General features: G+C 32.9%; 1 protein-coding gene across 11 annotated transcripts in view; it reads left to right on the top strand.

The window, feature by feature from the left end:
• Window positions 1-22,906, top strand: part of NBEA (neurobeachin) — a 696,015-nt gene that overhangs the window by 152,833 nt on the left and 520,276 nt on the right. For 10 of the 11 annotated variants that reach the window (XM_032403205.1, XM_032403204.1, XM_032403196.1 and 7 more), the window contains exon 11: window positions 14,022-14,130. In XM_032403205.1, the coding sequence (XP_032259096.1) occupies window positions 14,022-14,130 (109 nt within the window). Of the gene's footprint in view, window positions 1-11,715; window positions 11,822-14,021; window positions 14,131-22,906 lie in introns of all 11 variants that reach the window. The other variant, XM_032403203.1, reaches the window with a different exon arrangement.

Below are 22,906 nucleotides of genomic sequence, written 5' to 3'. Positions count from 1 at the left end.
GGAATCTGGCCACTGTAGAAGGTGTGTAGTGGTATCTCATTGTTTTTATTTGCATTTACCTGATGACGTGATGTGGAGCATCTTTTTATATCCTTATTTGTCATTCTTTATCTGCTTCAGTGAGGTGTCTGTTCAGGACTTGGGTTCAGTTTTTAATCAGCTTGTTTGTTTTCTTATTGTTCAATTTTAAGAGTTCTTTTATATTTTGGATAACAGTCCTTTCATCAGATATGTCTTTGGCAAATATTTTCTCCCAATCTGTAGCTTGTCTTTTAATTCTTTTGATATTGTCTTTCCTGGAGAAGATTTTAATTTTAATGAAGTCCAACTTATTAATTATTTCTTCATGGATTGTTTCTTTGATGTTTATCTAAAAAGTCATCACCATACTCAAGGTCATCTAGGTTTTTTCTTATGTTATCTTTTAGGAGTTACTTAGTTTTGCATTTTACATTTAAGTCTGTGATCCGTTTTGAGTAGACTTTTGTGAAGCATGTAAGGTCTGTTTTCTAGATTTACTTTTTCATGTGGTTGACCAGTTTTTCCAGCAGCATTGTTGAAGACACTTTGCTCCATTGTATTTCCTTTGCTCATTTGTCAAAGATCAGTCGACTCTATTTATTGGTGTCTATTTCTTGGCTCTCTCTTCTGTTCCATCCGTTGATCTATTTTTTATTCTTTCACCAATTCCACACTGTCTTGATTACTATAGCTTTATAGTAAGTCTTGAGGTTAGTAGTGTCAGTCTTCCAACTTTGTTCTTTAGTACTTTGTTGGCTATTTTTTGCCTCTTTATATAAATTTTGGAATATATTGTGACTATCCATAAAATAACTTACTGGGTTTTTGACTAATATTGCACTGAACCTATAGATCAATTTGGGAAGAACTGACATCTTGATATTTATTCCTTCTATTCATCCACCTGGAATATCTCTCCATTTATTTAGTTCATTTTTTTATATAATTCTGGAGAGTTTTATAATTTTTATCATATAGATCTTGTATATATTTTGTTAGATTTACACAAAAATAAGTATTTTTGGGGGTGCTAAAGTAAATGGTACTGAAATTTTAATTTCAGATTCCGCTTGTTCATTGTTGGTTTGTGGGAAAACAGATGACTTTTTAAATTAATCTGTATCCTGCAAGCTTGCTATAATTGCTTATTAGTTCCAAGAGGTTTTTTGTGGATTCTTTTGGATTTTCCACACAGATAATCATGCCACCTGCAAACAAAGACAGTTTCATGTCTTCCTTACCAATTTGTATATGTTTCCTTTTTTTCTTTTTTTCTCACAATAGCAAGGACTCCTAGTATGATGTGGAAAAGGAATGGTGAGAGGGGACATCATTGCCTTGTGTCTGATCTTAGTGGGAAAACTTTGAGTTTTTCATCAAGTATGATGTTAGCTGTAGGTTTTGTTTTGTTTTTTTTAAGATTTTATTTATTAGAGAAAGAGAGCAGGAGAGAGCGAGTGAGGGAGCATGGGGTGGGTAGGGGAAGGGTGGAGGGAGAGGGAGAAGCAGGCTCCCTATTGAGTGGGGAGCGCATCACAGGACTCATCTCGGGGCTCAATCCCAGGATCCTGAGACTATAACCTGAGCCGAAGGCAGATGCTTAACCGACTGAGCCACCCAGGCACCCTGTAGCTGGTTTTTATAGATAGTTTTTATCAAGTTGAGAAAGTTCCTTGTTCACTATGAGTTTTTATCATGAATTGTTGTTGAATTGTGTCAAATGCTTTTTCTGCATCTATTGATACGAACATGCCATTTTTCTTTTTCAGCCTGTTGATGTGATAGATGATACTAATTGATTTTTGAATCTTGAACTAGCCTTGCATACTGTGGAGAAATCCCACTTGGTTGTGTTGTATAATTCTTTTTATACTTTTTTGGATACAATTTGTTGAGGTTTTTTGCATTTATGTTCATGGGAGATACTGGTCTGTAGTTTTCTTATAATGTTTTTGTCTGGTTTTGATATTAGAGTGATGTTGGGCTCAAAGAATGAGTTAGGAAGTAGTTACTCTGCTTCAGTCCTCTGAAAGATATTGTAGAGAATTGGTATAATTTCTTTCCATTTAAAGTGTTTGGTAGAATTCACTAGTGAACCCATCTGGGCCTGGTGCTTTCTGTTTTGGAAAATTGTTAAATACTGAGTCAGTTTCTTTAATAGATACAGGTCTGTTCAGGATACCTTTCTTTTTGTGTGAGCTTTGACAGGTTGTGTCTTTTAGGTAACTGGTCCTTCTCATTATGTTATCAAATCTGTGGGCATAGAATTGTTCCTTTTTGTCCTTTTAATTTCCATAGGATCTGAGGTTACATCCCTTCTTTCATTTCTGATACTAGTATTTTTTTTTAAATGTTTTATTTATTTATTCATGAGAGTCAGAGAGAGAGAGAGAGAGGCAGAGGCAGAGGGAGAAGCAGGCTCCCCGCCTAGCAGGGAGCCCGATGCGGGACTCGATCCCAGGACCCCGGGATCATGACCTGAGCCGAAGGCAGACGCTTAACCGTCTGAGCCACCCAGGCGCCCCTCTGATATTAGTATTTTGTGTCCTCTCTTTTTCTTAGACTGGCTAGAGTCTTAATCAATTTTATGGATATTTTCAGTGAACCAGCTTTTTGTTCCATTGATTTTCTCTCTTGATTTCCTCTTCTCAATTGCTTTCATTTATACCTTAATTCTTATTATTTCTTTTTTTGTGTTTACTTTGGATTTAGTTTACTCTTCTTTTTCTAGTTTCCTAAGGTGGAAATGTAGATTATTATTTTAGATCTTTCTTCTTTTCTACAGGTGCATAATAGAGGTTTGAACACAATTCCAGTGTGTGGAGAGGTAGTTCCCTGTACCACTGTTACCACCAGACAGTTCTGTGTAACACTAGCTGGTTGTCCTACAATTTAATTCAATTCTAATACTATCTACTTGGAGATAGTGTCAGATCCCACATGTTAAGGGAGCAGTCATAGAAGACTGGTGCTCTGACTTTAGACACCAGTCACAAGCCCAGATTATCACCTGTGCTTTTGACCAACTGACTATAGATTGGAGATTCGAACAACCCCCTCCTTGGTCTTCTGATGCCTGGTGTTACCTGGACCCGTGACAGACTGACTATCAATCAGACGTTCCTCTACCACCTCCTTCAGTTGAATTAATTTGCTGGAGAGTCTCACAGAGCACAGGGAAATATTTTACTGACTGGATTTCTGGTTTATTATGATGAAAGATACGGATGAACGTTTAGATGAACATCCAGATGGAAGAAATGCATAGGGCAATGTATGGGGAAAGGGCACAGAGCTACCATGCCCTCGGCAGGCCACTCTGCCTTCCTCTGCACATGCTTGCAGACCCGCTCTCTGAACCTGTCCTTTATGATTTTATGGAGGCTTCATTACATAGGTATGATTGATTCAATCATTGGCCGTTGGTGATTGGACTCCGTGTCCAGGTTCTCTCCTTCCCTGCAAGATAGGGTGGGGGAGGTGGGATTGAAAGTTCCAACCTTCTAATCACATGACTGGCTTCACTGGCAACTAGTTGTCCTCCTTAGGTGAGTTCCAAAGGTCATCTCATTAACATGACAAAAGATATCTTTCTCACACCCATCACTTAGGAAATTTCAAGGGTTTTAGGAACTTTGTGCCAGAAACTGGGATGAAGACCAAATATGTACATTGGTATTATAAATCACAGTATCACAGCATTCGATGCTATAAATTTCCTTGTAAGCATTGCTTTCACTCCATTCCAAAAATTTTACTAAGTTGTGTTTTCATTTCATTCAAAATATTTTTAATATCTCTTGAGATTTCATTGACTCATGTTATTTAGAGGTGTGCTTTTACTCTCTTTGTGTTACGGGATTTTCCAGTTATCTTTCTGTTACTGATTTCTAATTATTAATTTTATTGTGATCTGAGAGTAGACATTGTATGATTTTTATTCTCTTTAATTTGTAAGATGTTGTTTATAGCCCTGAATGGGATCTAGCTTAGTGAATGTTCCATGTGAGCTTGAGAGAAATACGTATTCAGCTGTTGTCAGATGAAGTCGTGTAGAGATATCAATTATCTCCAGTTATTTGTTGGTGTTGTTGAGTTCAACTATGTCCTAACTGATTTTCTGCCTGCTGTATTTGTCTATTTCTGAGAGAGGTGTTGAAATCTCCAAGGGTGACAGTAGGTTCATCTGTTTCTCCTTGCAGTTTTAGCGGTATTTGCCTCACATAGTTTGATGCTCTGTTGTTAGGCACATATACTTGAAGAAATGTAATGTCTTCTGAAGAATTGACTCCTTTATCATTATATAATGCCCTTCTTAATCTCTGATAACTTTCCTTGCTTTGAAGACTGCCCTGTACAAGATTAATGTAGGTACTTCTATTTTTTTGGATTGTTGTTAGCATGGTATACTTTGTTCCTATATATATACTTTTAATCTATATGTGTCTTTATATTTAAACTAGGTTTCTTTTAGACAACATATAGGTGGGTTGTGTTTTTCACTTCATTCTGACAGTTTCTGACCTTTAACTGATGCATTTAGACATTGACCTGCAAGTTGATTATTTATATAATTGGATTAATATCTACCATGTTTGTTACTGTTTTATATTTGTTGTCTTGTTCTTTGTTCCTACTTTTGTCTTCTACTTTTTTCCTGCCTTTTTTGATTTTAAGTAAGAATTTTATATAATTCCATTTTCTCTCCTTTCTTAGAAGCATATCAGTTAAAATTACTTTTTTAACCTTTTTAAATGGTTGCCATAGAGTTTGCAACTAATGTCTACTATCAAGAGTATACAACTTCATGGGTATTGTGTGTACTTCATAACAACAAAATAATCATTCCTTTTTCTTATCTCTAGTATCCTTGCTGTCATTAACTTCATATGCCATTAATTTCATATATAAGCATACATAATCATATATACAAATGCATAAATGTATAAGCATACATAATGAAATACAGTGTTGCTATTATTATTTTGAATAAACTGTTGTCTTAGATCAATTTAGAATTAAAAAATAAAAATTTTTATTTTACCTTCAGTATTCCTTCTTTAGTGCTCTTGCTTTTCTTTATATAGATCCAAGTTTCTGACCTATTATTATTTTCCTTCTCTCTAAAGAATATTTATTAACATTTTTTGCAAGCCAGGTCTACTAGCAATAAATTTCCTCAATTTTTGTCTGAGAAAGTCTTTATTTCTCCTTCACTTTTGAAGGATAATTTTTCAGGGTAGAGAACTTGAGACTGCTGGGCTTTTTTGTTTTTTTGTTTTATTTCTCATCACTTTAAATTTTTCACTCCATTCTCTTCTTGCTTGCATGGTTTCTGAGGAAAATCAGATGTAATTCTTATCTTATTTCCACTCTTGATATTGTGTTTTTTCCCTTTGGCTTCTTATAAGAATTTTTTGTTATGTTTGATTTTCTGTAATTTGAACATGATGTACCTAGGTATAGTTTATTTTGACATTTATCTTGATTGATGTTCTCTGAGTTTTCTGAATCTGTCGTTTGGTTTCTGATAAAAATTTGGGGGCAATTCTCAATCATTGTTTTTTAAAAATATTTCTTCTGTTCCTTTCTAGCATTCTTCTCCTTCTGGTATTCCCATTATGTGTATGTTACACATTTTGTAGTTGTCCCACAGTCCTTGGTATTCTTTTCTTTCTTTTTCTTTTTTTTTTTTTTTTTCAGATTTTGTTCTCTTTGGTTTTGGGTTTTTCAGGATTCTATTGATATATACTCTAGTTTACAGGTTTTTTTTCCTCAGCCATATTCAGTCTACTAATATTCCCATCAAACACACTTTTCATTTCTTTTACAGTATTTTTTATTGCTAGCATTTCTTTTTTGTTCTTTCTTAGGAATTCCATCTCTCTGCTTTTACATTGTGCATTTGTTCTTTTATGATGTCTCTTTTATCCATTAGAGCCCTTAACATAAGGGCTTAGCATAATTTTTTCTTGATAGTCAGACACCATGTACTTGGTAAAAGGAACTGCTATAAATAGGCCTGTAGTAATGTGGTGAGGTGTTGAGGAGAGAAAGCATCCTTAGCCCTGTAATTAAATATTAGTCTTTTAGTCAGCCTGTGCCTCTGGACTGTGAACATTTTTTCAGCCCCCTTAGGTGGGAGAAGATGACTATAGTTGACTGTAGTTGGATATTTCCCTTCTCTAGGTCAGTTAGGCTCTTAGAATACCTCAGCAGGTTAGGATTGGTTAACTAGTTTCTCCTGAGGGCAGGCCTCATTAACAGATTGCTCTGGTATATTTCAAGTTCATTTTCCTTTTCCTGGGAAGCCTGGGAGGATTTTTCTGATATTTATTAAGAAAACCTGGTTGATCTCCTGGAAATAAATCATACTGTTAATGTAGAGTCCTCTCTATGACAGGAGGGGTTGAAAGCACTGAGATTCCAGCAATTTGTCAGTTACAGTTCAGTTTTCCCTACCTGGGTGCTGTTTGCCACAGTGGTTTCCACTTGTGAGTCTCTGCTCTGATAACCCATGACTCCCTGTAGTTTGCTGTTTGTCTCCCCAATCTTGGGGGCATCGGTTTGCCCTGTTCTTCTCCTCTTTTATTGGATCCTAGAAGAGTTGTTGATTTATCAGTCTGTTCAGCTTTATTTGATAGAATTGATGGACTCATGGATTCCAGGATTTTTACTTTCAGAACCAGAAACCTCTATATTGCTTTGTTTTATCTCTCTCTTACTGCTGGTTTGCCCTGGATTTGAGCAGCATTATAAAAGTGTGCAGCAGAGTGAGGAAACTGAAGCACTAGCATTTTGACAGCAGAAATGAAAAGAAGAGCCCCACAACCAGAAATTATTGGGGAAATCATGGAAAGGGAAGAACTTTGGAAGTGGCTCACTAACATTGTGTGTGAATTCAGCTCTGAGCCATACCGTTGTGATTCTGATCTGAATCAGAGGTCTAACCATTGCATTGAAGCAAGATAAAGAACGAAAAGTCATTCAGGTTGGAAAGGAAAAAATAGAACTATCCCTTTTACAAATGACATGATTGTCTATGTAAAAAAATTCATAAGGATTAACACACACAGAATTCTAGTAAGCAAGTTCAGAAAATTTGCAAAAGACAAGTTTCTCATGCAAAAATAAATTTTATTTCTGTGCATTAACAATGTGTAGTAGGAAACCAAATGAAAAATACCTTTAACAATAGCTTCAGAAATTTAAATATTGAAAATATAAATGTCTAAAACATGTAAGGATCTGTGTGCTGAAATCCACAGATCGCTGATAAAAGAAATGGAAGTATTAAGTAAATGATTAGATATATTGTGTTTATGTATACGAAGACTCAACATAGTAAAGATGTCATTGAATTGATCTCTAGATTTAACACAATACTAACTTAAATCCTGACTAGATTTGTTTGTTGATATATGTGAGGTGATTCTAAATTTATATGGAAAGTTAAAGTAACTAGGATAACTAAAATGACTTTGAAGAAGAATAAAGTTGAAGGAATAATACTTCCTGGCTTTAAGACGTACTATAAACCTCTAATAATGAATACAATATGTGATATCAGCAAGGCAATAGACACATGTATCTCTACAACAGAATAGAGTCTAGAAATAGTCCCACACACCTATGGACAATTGATTTGTGGCAAAGGTACAAAATCGATCTAAGGGAGGAAGGATAGTTGTATGCCAAAAAATGGCTCGACCTAAACCTCACACCTTAAAAAAAATTAACTCAAAATTAACTCTAAATGTAAAATATAAAACTGTAGACCTTTTAGAAGAAAACATAGGAGAGAATCTTGTGATCTAGACTAGGCAACATCATTTTAGACATGACAATAAAAGCATGTACATAAAGGACAAAAATTTGATAATTTGACTTTGACTTCATCAAAGTTAAAATCTTTTAGTTTGCAAAAGATGCAATGAAAAGACATGTTACAGACTGGAGGAAGATGGTAAAAAATCTTTACTTGACAAAGGATTATATCAAGAATATACAAAGAAGTCCCTTAAACTTTAATAGTAGGAAAACATAAAATCCAATTAAAAAAATGGGCTAAAACTTGAACAGACACTTGACCAAAGCGGATATAAGGATGTCAAAATAGCACATGAAAAGATGTTCAGTATCATTAATGAATAGGGTAATGTATATTAAAACTAGTATAAGATGCAACTACACACATAGTAGAATCGCCAAAATAAAAATTACTCATGGTGCCATGTGCTGGCAAGGATGAGAAGCAACTAGAATATATTACTGGTGGGATTGCCAAGTGTTACAGCCACTCTGGCAGTTTGGCAGTTTATTACAAAGTTAAACATACACACTTACCTTATAATTCAGCCTCTCTACTCATAGGTTTGTATTTATGAGAAATGAATGAAAACTGTGTTCACACAGAAGCCTTTACATGAATGTTTATAGTAGTCCTATTCATAATTGTTGTTAACTAGATACAACTCAAACGTACACAGACTGTGGCAATCCATTTATAAAATGAAATACTATTCAGTATTTATAGGAATAAACTCTTGACATATACAACTACTTGGATGCATCGCAAAGGCAGTATGTTGAGGTCAGAAAGACAAACTCAGAAGGTTCCATATTATATGATTCAATTTATATGACATTCTTGAAATGTCAGAACTGTAGTGATAGATAAGAGATGAGTAGTTATTCAAGATTATGGGAGTTGGAAGAATGTGATTGTAAAGCTGTAAAGGGATAGGATAAATGAAGGTTTTCTTGGTGTGATGGAACTGATCTGTATCTTGATTGTGGTGGGTTTATACAAATCTACATATCTTCCATTTTCAGAATTGTACACACACACACAAAAGAAAAGAAGAAATAAGAAAAGTCAGGATTTTTGGGTTTTTTTTTTTTTGCCTGATTATTTAAAAGATAATTAAAAATGATAGAAAATTCCTGTAAAGCCTGAATACCAAATAATTATTTCAGCTTTCTGTGTAGTCAGCTGTTGTAATATTTATTTTCTTTATTGGATAATTTTAGCACTTCCAAGGTATACTTTTTAATCCTGCTTCTGTTAAATAGGCTGGGCTTGGCTGAAAATGGAGCTAGCACCAGGATAAAGGAACTGGCCATTTGGCCTCCCTGCTGTGGCGTATTTTGATCTTGAAGGACATTAGAGGATGCATACATAGTTAAGGTCACACATGTGTCATTATAACCTCTCTATTTTACTTTTGAAATTTTGAACTTCCTAGGTGTTAGGAAGTTACATCATGAAATTTCTGAAGTATTCATGTATCCGTGGATTACACGTGGTTACTCTAGCACGTCCACTCAATTTTCATAAAGGGTCAAACACATTTAGAGCATTGGAAGTGGTCATTTTTCAATTGGGATTAAATTGTAAACTGATAGGCTTTGAGAGTTATTTCTTCTACAGTAGAGCCTTTTTAGTATATATCTATTGGCTATTTAGAGTTATGAATGGAGCTGATCAAAAGGCTATTTTGTTCTCAAACTATGTAAATACCGGTAGATACTCTATACTAACATATAACTATGTCATAAGAGGTTTAGAATAAATTCCTTTGGAAGTAAAAATTTTAAAATTTTATTTCCTATATAAGACAGATTTTGACATATTTCAGTCACAAGTTTATAAACTTTGACTTTTTGGCTATACTATATTTTGTCAGAAATAAAATAGGCTGATGAAACATAAAATCAAAATGTGTTACCAGAAGAAGATAAAAATGTGTAATAGCCTGATTAACTTTAAAATAGGGCCTTTAAAGAATACTCTTAAATAGCCATGACAGTGGTAGCAAATTCAGTTTATAAGGCTGCCTGTCTCCTTATCAGGCTGTAAGAAAAGGTGGAAATTACCGAGAGATTTCACAGCTAAGGGCAGGCTTAATGATTTCATGTGCTCCCAGTGTATTCCATCTGTCCTTACATTTTACTGTGCTGCATTTCACTGTTTTCCTTATTTGACTCTGCAGATAAATGTATTTTACTTATTTCGACATGTATCTTCACTTGATGTCCGAACTGATGAATGTGACAGTTTGTGTATCAGGTTCATTGCATACATAGGCAGGTAGGCAATGTTCTTTTAAGAGCTCATCTTCAGGAATACATTGTCTAAAAGTGACCGTTAAATGTACCTGGTTTAGAAACTTTGGTTTAGAGCTTTCTAATTTTGAACTGTGAAGGAATTTAACTCTCCTAACTTTTATGAGGTTTTTTTTTGCATGTGTGTCACTAGAAATTAATTGTTTTGAGTGAGAAATTATCTTGAGTATGGACTTGAGTTGATTTCTTTTACAGTTTTGTTCCTGCTCTGATCACTCTCATCTCAGAAAAGTTTTCTAGTCAAAGAAATAGCATAGAAACAATGGTATTAGATATTATATATAATTTTAATCATCCTTTGCAAGATTTTAATGTATCTAATACCAAATTAAGCTACATAAAAGATGAAACCTTATGAACAAAAATCAAAAGATTTTCTCCCCTTACTGGTACCTTAATCTTAATGAAACTTAATCTACTTCTGAATTTATTCTGGCAATTACTTTGTCCATAGTGTTTCTTAAGATATTAAAAACATCCTTTTAAAAGGGGAGGAGATGTTGGATCTTGGGCAATCTTTAATTTTTTACATTATGAATTCCATTCTTCTCTGTGTATTTAAGCAGTTCGTCTAGCTGAGGTACTTGGCTTGTTTCAGTACAAAGCAGATTGAAAAGCCAGTTTCTGTATCCTAAGAACTGCCTTTGAACTGAACTTAAGTTACATATTCAATCTCAGTCATTTCAGTTATACATTAGGTCTGTCTTTATATTACATCTTTAAATAATCAAATACCTCAAAGATAACAAAAGTTTTAGGATCACATGACATGAGTTATTCACATTAGTTTCTTTTAAAAAATAAATAATAGACAAACTGAAATGGATAAAGTTATATTAAAATCAAGTCAAAATTTATATATAAATTTTAATGGAACCTAAATATAGTACATATTTTTCATTAGAAACATAAATTAGTCATGTTCTTACATAGTTTTTAAATATTCTCAGGTATTTGTGGGCCAAGACTATGTGGTATTCTTTAATAATATGGACCAGAAAGCTCTAGAGAGATAATAAATATGCTAAGTCATTGGAGGTATTATTATACTATTTTCTTCATTTTTCCTAAGGCTTAGCCCTTTATGAGTATGTTACTTGAAATAAATACTATTTTCTAATTTAATGGGAGCTTATTAAGAACTGGAAGATGGTAATTATTTTTAAGAATAACCCTATAGATTGTTAGTGTCATTTTCCTTAAAGGGAGACAGGATTATTAAAGACCCTTAACTATTCCTGAAGTAGAATTACTACGTATAGAACATGATATGTTATAGTAGTGTCTATTGAAAAGTTTAGCAATTTTACTTTATGAGATAAAAGTCAGTACACTTTTTGTCTATCAGGTAAAATATTCCATGAAAATCTCTTTCTAGGTATTGCTATACTTTTCAAGAGAATCTTCTATGTTGTGTATACTAGTTTTGGCTGACAGATACTTGGTTTTCGGTTATCCTATATACTTAGATCCTCTACAGATGAACTGATGTGTCTAGACAGGAAGTGGTATGTAGGAGATATAGGAATGGGCTGAAGTATCCTTTATATTTGCCTTTGTATCTAGGGGAGTTGGAAATAGGCAAGAATGGAGAGAAATTTTGTATGGCAGTACACAGAATTTTGCAAGTTTATTGTGAGCCCTGCAGCAATCCGATGCATTTTAGTTACTGGTAAGTTTGTTAAATTATGTTTGAAAATGTACCTCTTCGAAGATGGCCATCTATTTACTATTACATCCACCATGTCAAATATACCTATTTTAAAGAGTTTTTTTTGAAAAGATGTGGTATTGCTATTGCATTCAGTTTTAGGTGTAAATTTAAAATACTTTTGTTAGTGAATGCATTTGACATTTCAATCGTTGTCATAGCTAAAACTGAAGTGAAATTAACTTTATATGGGTAGCATAGTCATATGTTAAGATTTTGGAATAAAGTTAATATTTCTGATGTTGTAATGGAGCTCCACTGTGATTAGAAGTCTGAGCTAATTCCTTAGATATTTGAGAAAGAGTAGTCCTTCTGACATAAAAGAATAAGAAAATCCATGGCATCCTTGTAGTTTTAGACAGTTCTACATAGGAGTAATTTATTGTAAGAAATATTTTTTGCATTTTTTTCATGGACCATAGGGACCATAGGCATTTCCAGTCTTTCTTTTTGGCAGTGCTGATTTTTAGGAATTTTAGTAATCTTTCCCCCTACATCATTAACTCAAGTGTAGGTAAGAATTCCATGAAAAGATTAGGACATTGTGTAATCTCTATGCAGTGGTTCTTTATTCTTCTCAAATATTTAGGCAGAAGTATTTTGTGCAGTAGTACCTGTGCAATTATTTGTGAAGTGGCTTTTACTATTGATACAATTCATTAAAAATGGACTAGATTACCTAATAGCTGTTCTTCTTTACAGAAACATTAAAAAAATCCCAAGAGATTCTTTGGTAGTTGTGTTTTATTTGTAAATGTCTAACTATAGGACGAAGTAAAAGAACATCATTGCCTTGTGGTACAAGTTTACTTTTTTTGTGTGGTTTAAAGAAATAGGGCCAATTAATGTAATTGAATTTTAATTTCCTGTAATGAAGTACTTTATTTCCAGATATACTATATTTTTTCTAGCTGATATCATGTAATCCATTAAACTATCAGTTTTTATAATAATGATAATTTTGCTATTGATTCTTTCAATGAGACTGTTTCTGATTTGAACAAGAATAGGCACATTATCAGAGAAATGTGTTGTCAATTTTATTGAAACCAGAAGAGCTAGAATAACTTGAAATAGAATCACTTTTGGAATTAATGATTTTCAAGTTTTCCTCATTAACAAATTTTCTTAATTCCTTGCAGGAATGAGTACTTGTGAATTTAAAATATATTTAGGAATTTGTGGTTTTACCCTTTCTTGTGAATATAAATAGGTAATTTAGGCTATATTACAAAGCACAGCAAATAGATATTTTAATTGCTGTTGAAGTTTGGCTTGTCATTTATTGTTATAAACTACAATAAGCATATACAATGAAGGAATATATATTTTCTTAATTAGGAATGCCATCATCTATTAATGCTGCTAGTTGAAAAATTTCCACTGTAACTTTGTGAAGTAATACATTATCAAAGCTTAATTCAATGCAATCATTTTTTCTTTCGTTTCTTTCTTCATTCAACAGACATATCAAGTGCTTTATCTTTGTCTGGCACTTATCTTTGTGTGCTTTTATGTGTTTGTGTATACATTGTGTAATTAACTGCCATTTTCATTTCAATATTATACAGACATTTGTTTTTCTGCTCTCATGAGCTTTCCTGAGGGCATATATGGACATATTAAATAACATGTTGCATATTTCTCTGGATATTTTCTAAAAAATATAATTTTTTTTTGAAAAATAGGTCTAAACGAAAAGTTTATTTTAAAAACAGGTGTGTTCTTCCAAAGCAATATTGCATACATTTTTAAAATTCTCTAAGATAGTATGTTCTTCAAAAGAATATTATGATAAAAGTCTTAATTGTAGAGAATTGATTTATTTGTGGGTGTGTTTCTTATGTTAGATTTACTTGAAGCAGATAATGTACGTAAGTGTAGATGAACTTCAGTGTTTGGCTTTGGAATATAAAAAAACTATGAATTTATGTTTTGATTTATGATATTTAATTTTAAAGAGATGAGACTAGTTTTCTCATGCTTGTGAGAAAATATATTCCTGTACAATATAAGGTATAATAATCATTGTCAGCAAAATAGAGATTAGATTTGAATTGGGTTGTTATCTTTTGGCATAATAAAATTCTAAAATGGAACACTGTGTTTATAATCAACATTTGATAATTACATAATGAAATTATCTGTACTTTACATGCAGTGCTACTCTTTTGGCATTCCTGGTTGAACTACTTAAAAGTTCAGTAGCCATGCAAGAACAGATGCTGGGTGGAAAAGGCTTTTTAGTCATTGGCTACTTACTTGAAAAGGTAAGTGATATGTATTGATGGTTTTATTGTATAGTATTCATAGCTGAACAACTGACAACCCCTAATTATATTTTTTCTATAGTTTCTCTTTTCATCGACTGCTCATTATTGTTGGCTAATTCACAAATATGTGCTTTTATGTTTTGCATTTAGACTTAAGTGTAGACATGGAACTAAATTGGTTGCTATAGAAATCTATATAATAAAGGAATTTTGAGTGAAGATAAAAACTAAAGAAATTTTTTCCCTCTGTCTTTAATCAAAGTTACAAGTATTTCCCCTTAATTCTTTTTCTAGTTGTTTCTTTGCTATCTTTACATTCAAACTGATTTCTTAGAAGTTTTGTCAATTTTATTTTAAATGGACTTTTTGTTTTTGCTTAATTTTCCAATTATAAGGTAAAAAATCTTTATTTTGTAATAAGCAAAACATTAGTTTGTGATTTGTCTCTGATTTTAATATATCTGAGTATTTAAGGTAGCATTTCTGTAATCACTACATAATATAAACAATACAAATTAGATGGGTGTAATTTTCCCCATTTTGTGTCATTTGTATCTTGGTTTTTTTATGACCTTCTTTGCTTTAGTCACAATTGTACTAATTCTGGTAATGAATCCTGGGTCTCATAAGAGTTTGGTTGTATCATGTGATTTCTTTTAAAAATTAAAGCGGGAAGTCATGATACAAATATTGGCTTTTTTCTTTCCTATGGAAATATCTGTCATCCTCATTAGCTCTCTCAAACCTATTCTTATCAGTTAACTCTAACATTCAGCTGTTCTTAAAATGGAACTATTTGAGAAATAATAGAGGTGAGGCCTCAAGTGAGAGGAATAAACTTATTTTTCCCCTTCGGAAATAATATTGAGAAGACTTTTGGAGATAGTTTTCTCAACTCAGATGGCTCTACCTTTGAAATCCTTGTAACCTGTCTTTGCTTTGAAATAAGTATTCTTTCTTGAAGGATTGGTGATTGAGGAGTGGTAAGTTACTAAGTTATTAAGATCATTGGCAGCATTTCTTTATTGAAATAATTTTTTCAGTAACATTTATCATTAAGGTATTTGGTTTCATGGAAAACTATTTTTTTTCTATCTAGAGTATTAAGAATGATTTAGAAGATTTATGTTAAATTACATTTTACAAGAATTAGATATTATGAAATGCCTTTGTGATATTACTGTGTATGACAAGATCACTAATAGGAACTGCCCCTTGAATATACTTTTCATCTATTTACTGAGAGTTTATCAGCATAATTCTAAAGTGAGCATTCTTTTACAATTAAAACTTAGCTTAAAATTAGAATTTTAGTGAGGGACACCTGGCTCGCTTCATCAGTAGAGCATTTGACTCTTGATCTCAGGGTTCCAGGTTCAAGCCCCAAGTTGGGCATAGATATTACTTAAAAATAAAATCTTAAAAAAAAATTAAAAAAATTATAAATTCAGTGAAAAGACTTTAAATCAAATAAAAAGACATATATTCAGTTCTTCCTCTTTATCAGAATTAATACCCTTAAAATTATATTGACAAGTTAGGTATAAAATGTTATCTCATTGTGGTTTTAATTTGCATTTTTGGAAAATTAGAATAAGATTGGACATATTTTCATATGTATTTATAGTACATCCACTTTTTCTCTTTTGTGGAGTAATTATTCATGTCCTTTGCCAGTTTGTCCAATTTCCTTTCAAGACCCCCACTCCTAGGCAACCTGAAATCTACTTTTCACTCTGATTTGGTGTACTCTAGATATTTCATATAAGTGAGATCATATATTTGTCTTTTTGTATCTTATTTCATATACCATAATGTGTACAAGATTTCATCCATGTGGTAGCATATGTCAGTACTTTGTTCCTTTTAATGGCTGAACAGTACTCCATTGTATGTATATAACACATTTTGTTTATCTATTCAGATGTCAATAGATGTTTGTGTTTTTTTCACCTTGGCTGTTATGAGTAATGCTGCTGTGAATGTTCATGTACAAGTTTTTGTGTGGACATATTTTTTTTTTCTTCGGTAGATACCTATCTATAAATTGCTTTGCTCTGGGTCCTACCGTAATTCTATGTTTAACCAGTTGAGACACTGCCAAACTGTTTTCCAAAGTGGCTCCACTATTTTACATTTTCATCAGCAGTGTATTAGGTTTCTAGTTTTTTCACATCCTTGCCAACATTTGTCAATTGTCCTTTTTATTCTAGCTTATCCTAGTGGGTGTGAAATGGCATATCATTTTTTATTAATAATTCTGTCTAATCATGTTGAATGTCTTTTCATGTGCTTATTAGCTATTTGTATATTTTCTTTGGAGAAATGTCTATTTAGAAATTTTTCCCATTAAAAAAATTGTGATATTTTCTTTTCATTATTGAATTGTAGCAATTTTTTATTCTGTATACTAATCTTCATTTGATAATATGATTTGCAAAGATAGTCTTACATTCTGTAGATCATGTTTTAATTTACATTTCCTTGATGACAAATTAAGTTGAACATTTTCATACATTTATTGTCTTTTAGTAGTTACCCTCTTTTGGTAAATACCTGTTCAAAGTGTTTGCCCTTCTTCATTTGAATTGTCTATCATTTTCTTATTGATTTATGGAAATTCTGTTTTTATTGCAGATATGAGAACTTTGTTGGATATGTATCACGAATATCACTTCCTCTGTGGCCTGTCTTTTATTCTCTTAATGACCTTTTTGATGAATGGAAGTCCTTAATTTTAATATAGGTCACCATTTCATTTTCTTTTATGATTATCCCATTTTAGATCCTAATGTATCCCAATGCCATGAAACTGTTCTATGTTTTCTTCCCAAAATTTTGTTTTACCTTTCACATTTAGATTTACAATCCATCTGGAATTGGATTTTGTATATGGCATGAGGCATAAGGGTCAGAGTTCTTTTTTAACCCTCAAATATGTAGCTAGCTGGCCTGGTACTGTTTATTGAAGATAACTTCCCACTGCATCAAAATTTGATTTTTGCCATAAATTTGATAACTGTATATAAATGGGATCTTTTCCAGAATTGATCTATTGTGGGTTTTTCTCTTTGAGGCAATACAACACTATCTTAATTTATATGCCTTTTTAGTATATTTTGATATCTCATAGTGTGTCATCTATTTTTATTCTTCTTCAAGATTGCTTTGGCTATTCTTGGGTTTTGGCATTAATACATGTATGCTTGTCAATTTCCACCAAAAATGCTAGGATTTTCATTGTATTATATTGATATCTTTATATCAAATCTTCCAATTCATACATTTAGTATGTCCTTCTATTTACTTAGGTCTCTTTTGTAGTTTTCTATATAGAAAACTTTCTTTTTGCTAGATTTATTTCTAGATAACTTGAGGTTTTTCAAATGTTAGGTTTTTTTTACTTGTCATGGAAACATAGAAATATAATTGGTCTTTATATTGACCTTTTATATACCAATACCAATATTGCTCTTCTTCTATTAATTCTAGTAGTTTGTTGATTTTTCAGAAACATTTCTTTGTAGAAAATCTCATTATCAGAAAATGGCAGTTTTATTTTTTCCTTTCCAGTATTTATTCTTTTTATGTTTTTTCCCGTGATATTCCACTATCTAAGACTTCCAGTATAGTGCTGAACAGAAGTTGTAATAGTGAGCATCCCTATCTTATTCCACATATCATGTGCAAAGCTTCCAGTAATTAGCCACTAAGTATGGCATATGCTGTAGATTACTTTTAGTAGATTTTTAAATCAAATTAAGAAACTGTCTACTACAAGTTTGCTTAGAGTTTTCTTTATCATAAACAGGTGTTGAGTTTTATCAAACACTTTTTCTGCATTGTTTGAGATAATTATGAGGTTTCTTCAAATTTTTCTTAGTTTAGTGAACTACATTAATTGATTTTGATATGTTAAACCACCCTTATATTCTTGGAATCCTATTTAGTCTTAGATCTATCCTTATTCCAATCAGTCTTTTTTCCTTAAAATAGCTCATGTCAGTGTCACCAGTAGTCTTATATTCTTAACATCTTAAGGTTCTCAGTTTTCATCTTATTTGACCTGTTAACATTTCAGTTGTAAAAGTTTTTCCTTCTTGAAATGCTTTCTTCAGTTGTATTTTGTGACAGTATTCTTTCTTTGTTTTCTTCCTACTACCTTGGTTTCCTGTTTTATTCTCTCCTACTAGTGCCTCCTCTTCTTTCTAAATTTTATTTATTTATTTATTTATTTTTTTTTTTTTTTTTAAAGATTTTTATTTTTTTTTTTTTATTTGACAGAGAGAGAGAGTACAAGTAGGCAGAGAGGCAAGCAGAGGGAGAGGGAGAAGCAGGCTCCCTACTGAGCAGGGAGCCCGATACGGGACTTGATCCCAGGACCCTGGGATCATGACCTGAGCCAAAGGCAGCCGCTTAACCGACTGAGCCACCCAGGCGCCCCTCTTCTTTCTAAATTTTAAAGACTGATTTTCCTCTCAAATCTTTCATCCCTCAATTTTCTCTTACTTAATAGCATTTCCATTCACCAAGTAGTTCAGACCAAAAATGTTAATCCTTTTTGACTCTTTTCACACACTAAATCCATATCTTGCTAATTATGTTGTCTTGGTATCAAAACATACCCAGAATGAATGACTGCTTCCTACTTACTACCTTACTCCTTTCAGTATCACATTGATATCATCTTATTTCAAAAATCATCCTCTTTCACTATTGGTTATCCACAATCTGTTTTTCACTTGCAGTCAGACTAGTCTTCCCAAAATGTGTCAGATCTTACTGCTCCATCCTTCTAGAGTAAATTCACAATTCTCTTACCTTTGATGTCCTCCTTCTTACTTTCTCTGTTGCAGACACACTGGCCATGCAAAGGCCTCTTTGCCTTTCCCTTAAAAACTAAAGTGATGAGCATGAGTCCATCTCAGGACATTTGCATTTTCCCATTGCTTTCATCATTCTTTTTGTAGGTATCCAATATGGCTTAATTCTACACTTCATTTAGGATTTTGCTTATGACACCTTATCAGAGAAGTCTTCTCTGATCACTCTAAATAGAATAGTACCCCTTCTTCCATAACCATCACTAACTATCTCCCTACTGTGCTAATTTTTTACAACACAATTCTGACTTCTTTTTTACTTGTTTATTTTTTGCCTCTTTTCACTGGAATGTAAGCTTCAGCTTCATGAATGCAGGGACAGTATCTTTTTTATTCTCACCTTACTGCTATGTCTTCAGCACCTAAAGAAAGAGTGCCTGCCTTAATAAATATTTGTTGGATTTAATTGAATAAGTGAAAAGCATTTGCATGCTTGTCTGATTACCTCAAAGAATATGTTTTTCACCTTCCCAGATGAATATTCACACTGTTTTATTTTTAAACATCAATTGCTGGGTAAATAGTATAGATAATAAAGGTTCCATTTTTATTTTATCATCAACAAATAATAAGCTAATGGTTAACTGTCACTTAGCTTTATCTCCTTGTCTGAGAAGGTATAACTTAGTTATCAAGGAAGGTAGTCTAATGTTAAGAGGCTTTCTTATTCATCACATTTAGACTGTCTCATGAACAACTTTTGAGGTACTTTGTTTTGTTTTGTTTTGTTTTGCCAAAATATGAGTTTGAAGGAAACTTAGAGGTTGTCTCATGTATTCAATATTTTTGGTTGTTGTTAATTTAAAAAAATTGATTCAAAGTAGCTTAAATATTTAGGAAATATGCTTGCTAATGTAACTGGAAATCTAGTGACAGGTGGCTTATCAGTCATAGTCCTGGTGGGAAACATACAGCACACTCAAACTTGGTTATTGAAAAGAGTTTAATGCAAGGCTCTTTAAAAAGTTGTGAGCATTGTTAAGGGAAATCAGCAAGGTTTGCAGAGGTGAGAAGAGTGAGCATTTATCATAACTCAAAAAGAAAGTTACTGTCGTTCTAGGAGAAATTGTACCTGACCAGAGTATGGTCTTCAGTAAAAGAATATAGTGTATTGGCCTGAGGGGTGAAGCCAGGGTCCCCCCAACTTCATTTTCTTCCTGTCCTTTAATTTCCTGCTGATGTCTGTAACTAGTCAAACCCAAAGGAAGCCAATAGCTAGGGGAGCCTCCCAAGCACGGAAATAGGATGGGGAAAGTTGGGGAGTAGAGCAGTATGGCCAGTAAAACATATGCATTAATGTGGGCTTTAGGATTTGGTTGTCTGAGTCTCAATTATGTCATCAAGGACCCAGAGTTTTTCTGTATGTCTGCTCTGCCTCTAGACTCTGCCTCCTAGACTCATGATTTTATTTGCCGCTATAGCTACTATCCTTTGTGGTCCTAAGAAGGTTGCCAGGTTGACTTAGTGCTATAGGCTTTTACATCCAGGCATCCAGGTGGGGGGTAGACAGAAGAACTTCTTTCTCCCAATTACTGAACAACATCCTTCCCTCCAATTTGATTGCTCAGGTTAGGTCTTGACCTACTTTGAATTATTTGCTGCCATGAAAATTTTGATGAATCACTGTCTACCTGTCTCCCCCACACAACAGCAACACATAAGTGATTCATATTGGATTAGGCTTTTGGAGTTCAATTTTGGTGTCCTGGAAGGAGTAAAATGGATGTTGAGGATTTATGATGTACCTCTACTAATTAAGATAATTTCCCACAATTTACTTGATAATATAATGTATGTTCTATATAGAGAGAATGGTTTCTGCAATAAAAATGAACATTTCTGGTGATCCATTCCATTGTGGGCTGCTCTAAATGTGAGAAAGACCTCTTTTTACTGAATAGCAACTTTTCCCTATAACATCCATTGCTCCTATTTGATTTAGTTACTTCTGGAGTGGATGTTACAATTGTTTTTTTCCTAGCTTCTGAAATTCTATTTCCAGATATGTTCCATCACAATTCATATAGCACTCATCGTACAGATTATGTCTTCAGTCGTTACCCAAAAGTAATGTCATATAGTTTAAATTTGAGAGCATGCATTTTACAGATTTTTAACTATCAATTATACAAGTATAACTGTTTTTAAAATTGCTTTACTTGAGAAATGAAAGCAAATATAAAAATAAAAAATATTTTAAAGCAATCATTCAAACTAAACACATTGAAACAGAGTTGGATATCTTCTTTTATCTTCTCTTAATCTATGCTTTGTCTTATCTGTCCTATTCTTACTCTGTTCTTGAATTTGACATGAATTCAGTTAAACATCTGCTGAGGATTATGGCAGGTACCAGACAGAAAAAAAAGATGAATAAGATAGTATCTTCTTTTATTACAGGAAAGAAAGATATATGAATAATAAACAGTAATGCAAGGCAGAAGGAAGAAATACTGCTTAGTGGTAAAGGTAACATGCTATTGAAGGGAACTTTCATTTTCTGCCTGGTAGGATTTTTGAGTAGGCCAATAAAAAACCACAAGTTTAGAAAGATATTTCCTAAAGATCAACTTTAGAATAAAAACTACCACCCAAGAGCTTAATTGCTATAAAAAAAACTGACACTTTTTTTTTAGTAATGTGGAAGGAAGGCCTCATGTGATGCTTCCAGCATATCTTTTTATAACAGAGCAAGTTAAAAACTTGTTTTCAAAATATGAATTACTTCCTCAAATGAATATGTTCATAATGGCCAATCTGATTTTATATTGCTTTAGTATTCTTTATAAACACATGACAATTTAATTTTTTTATTTTTATTTTTTAAAGATTTATTTGTTTATTTGACAGAGAGAGAGCACAAGCAGGGGGAGTGGCAGGCAGAGGGAGAGGGAGAAGCAGGCTCCCCGCTGAGCAGGGAGCCCGATCCAGGGCTCCCAGGACTCTGGGATCATGACCTGAGCCTAAGGCAGATGCCTAACCAACTGAGCCACCCAGATGCCCCAGCACGTGATGATTTTATAGGATAAAATCTGATCTCTGAAAATGTTTATCTAGGAACAGGATCTGACTCTTCTAATGTTCCTGAAATCATTATTACTGAATAAAAATATATTTATAATAATTATAAGCTATGTGAAATTCTATATTCTCTATTCTCTATTATTACATGTTAAATATATTATATTATTATTATAATAATAAACTATGTGAAATTATAGCTAGTAAAGGAAGGGCTAAAGCTTTATATAACCATGATCTCGTTTTAATTTTATTCACCTATCTATGAATAAAATGTTCTAGAATTTAGAAGTATTCTTTTCATTAAAGTTCCTTTAAAGTGAGTGCTCAAACTTTGATTTTTCTCTTTTCTTAAAGATTTATTTGCTTTTGTCTCCACCTTCCCCCCCTTTAATAATTCAGCTACTTTTTAGGATCATTTTTATATCTTCTTATAAAATTTTCATCTAAAGTTCTGCTCCTAGGCTTGATTTGAATTTTGTAGGACTATTGCTTATCTATTCACCACTGGTGTTTTGTCAAACATAAGCGTAGTAATAAAAAATCATTGGAGCCTTATCGTACTTCAAACTGATTGCTCCCTACTCAGTAAAACCTCTTGTTAATCACTTTTCCACAAATTTGCTCTCCTCGGTGTTTTTTCATGCACTTACTGACATCTAACTTGTTACATATTTTTTTTTATGTTATTATATGTCCCTCTCTTCTCCTCCCTTAGAATTTAAGTTCTGTGAGGGCAAGGCTTCTTCAGTTTTGTTAATTGTTCTTTCCACAGTTCCAAGGAGAGTCCCTGGCGAATAGTAAGTACCCTATGTATGACTAAATGAAAAGTACTGAATCTGCCTTTAAGTAAAGGAAATGGATGCAAG

This window comes from Phoca vitulina, unplaced genomic scaffold (assembly GCF_004348235.1).
Source record: "Phoca vitulina isolate PV1807 unplaced genomic scaffold, GSC_HSeal_1.0 scaffold5, whole genome shotgun sequence".
NCBI lineage: Eukaryota > Metazoa > Chordata > Mammalia > Carnivora > Phocidae > Phoca > Phoca vitulina.
Note: the sequence above shows the minus strand (reverse complement) of the source record. Positions and strands in the feature narration are given on the sequence as shown.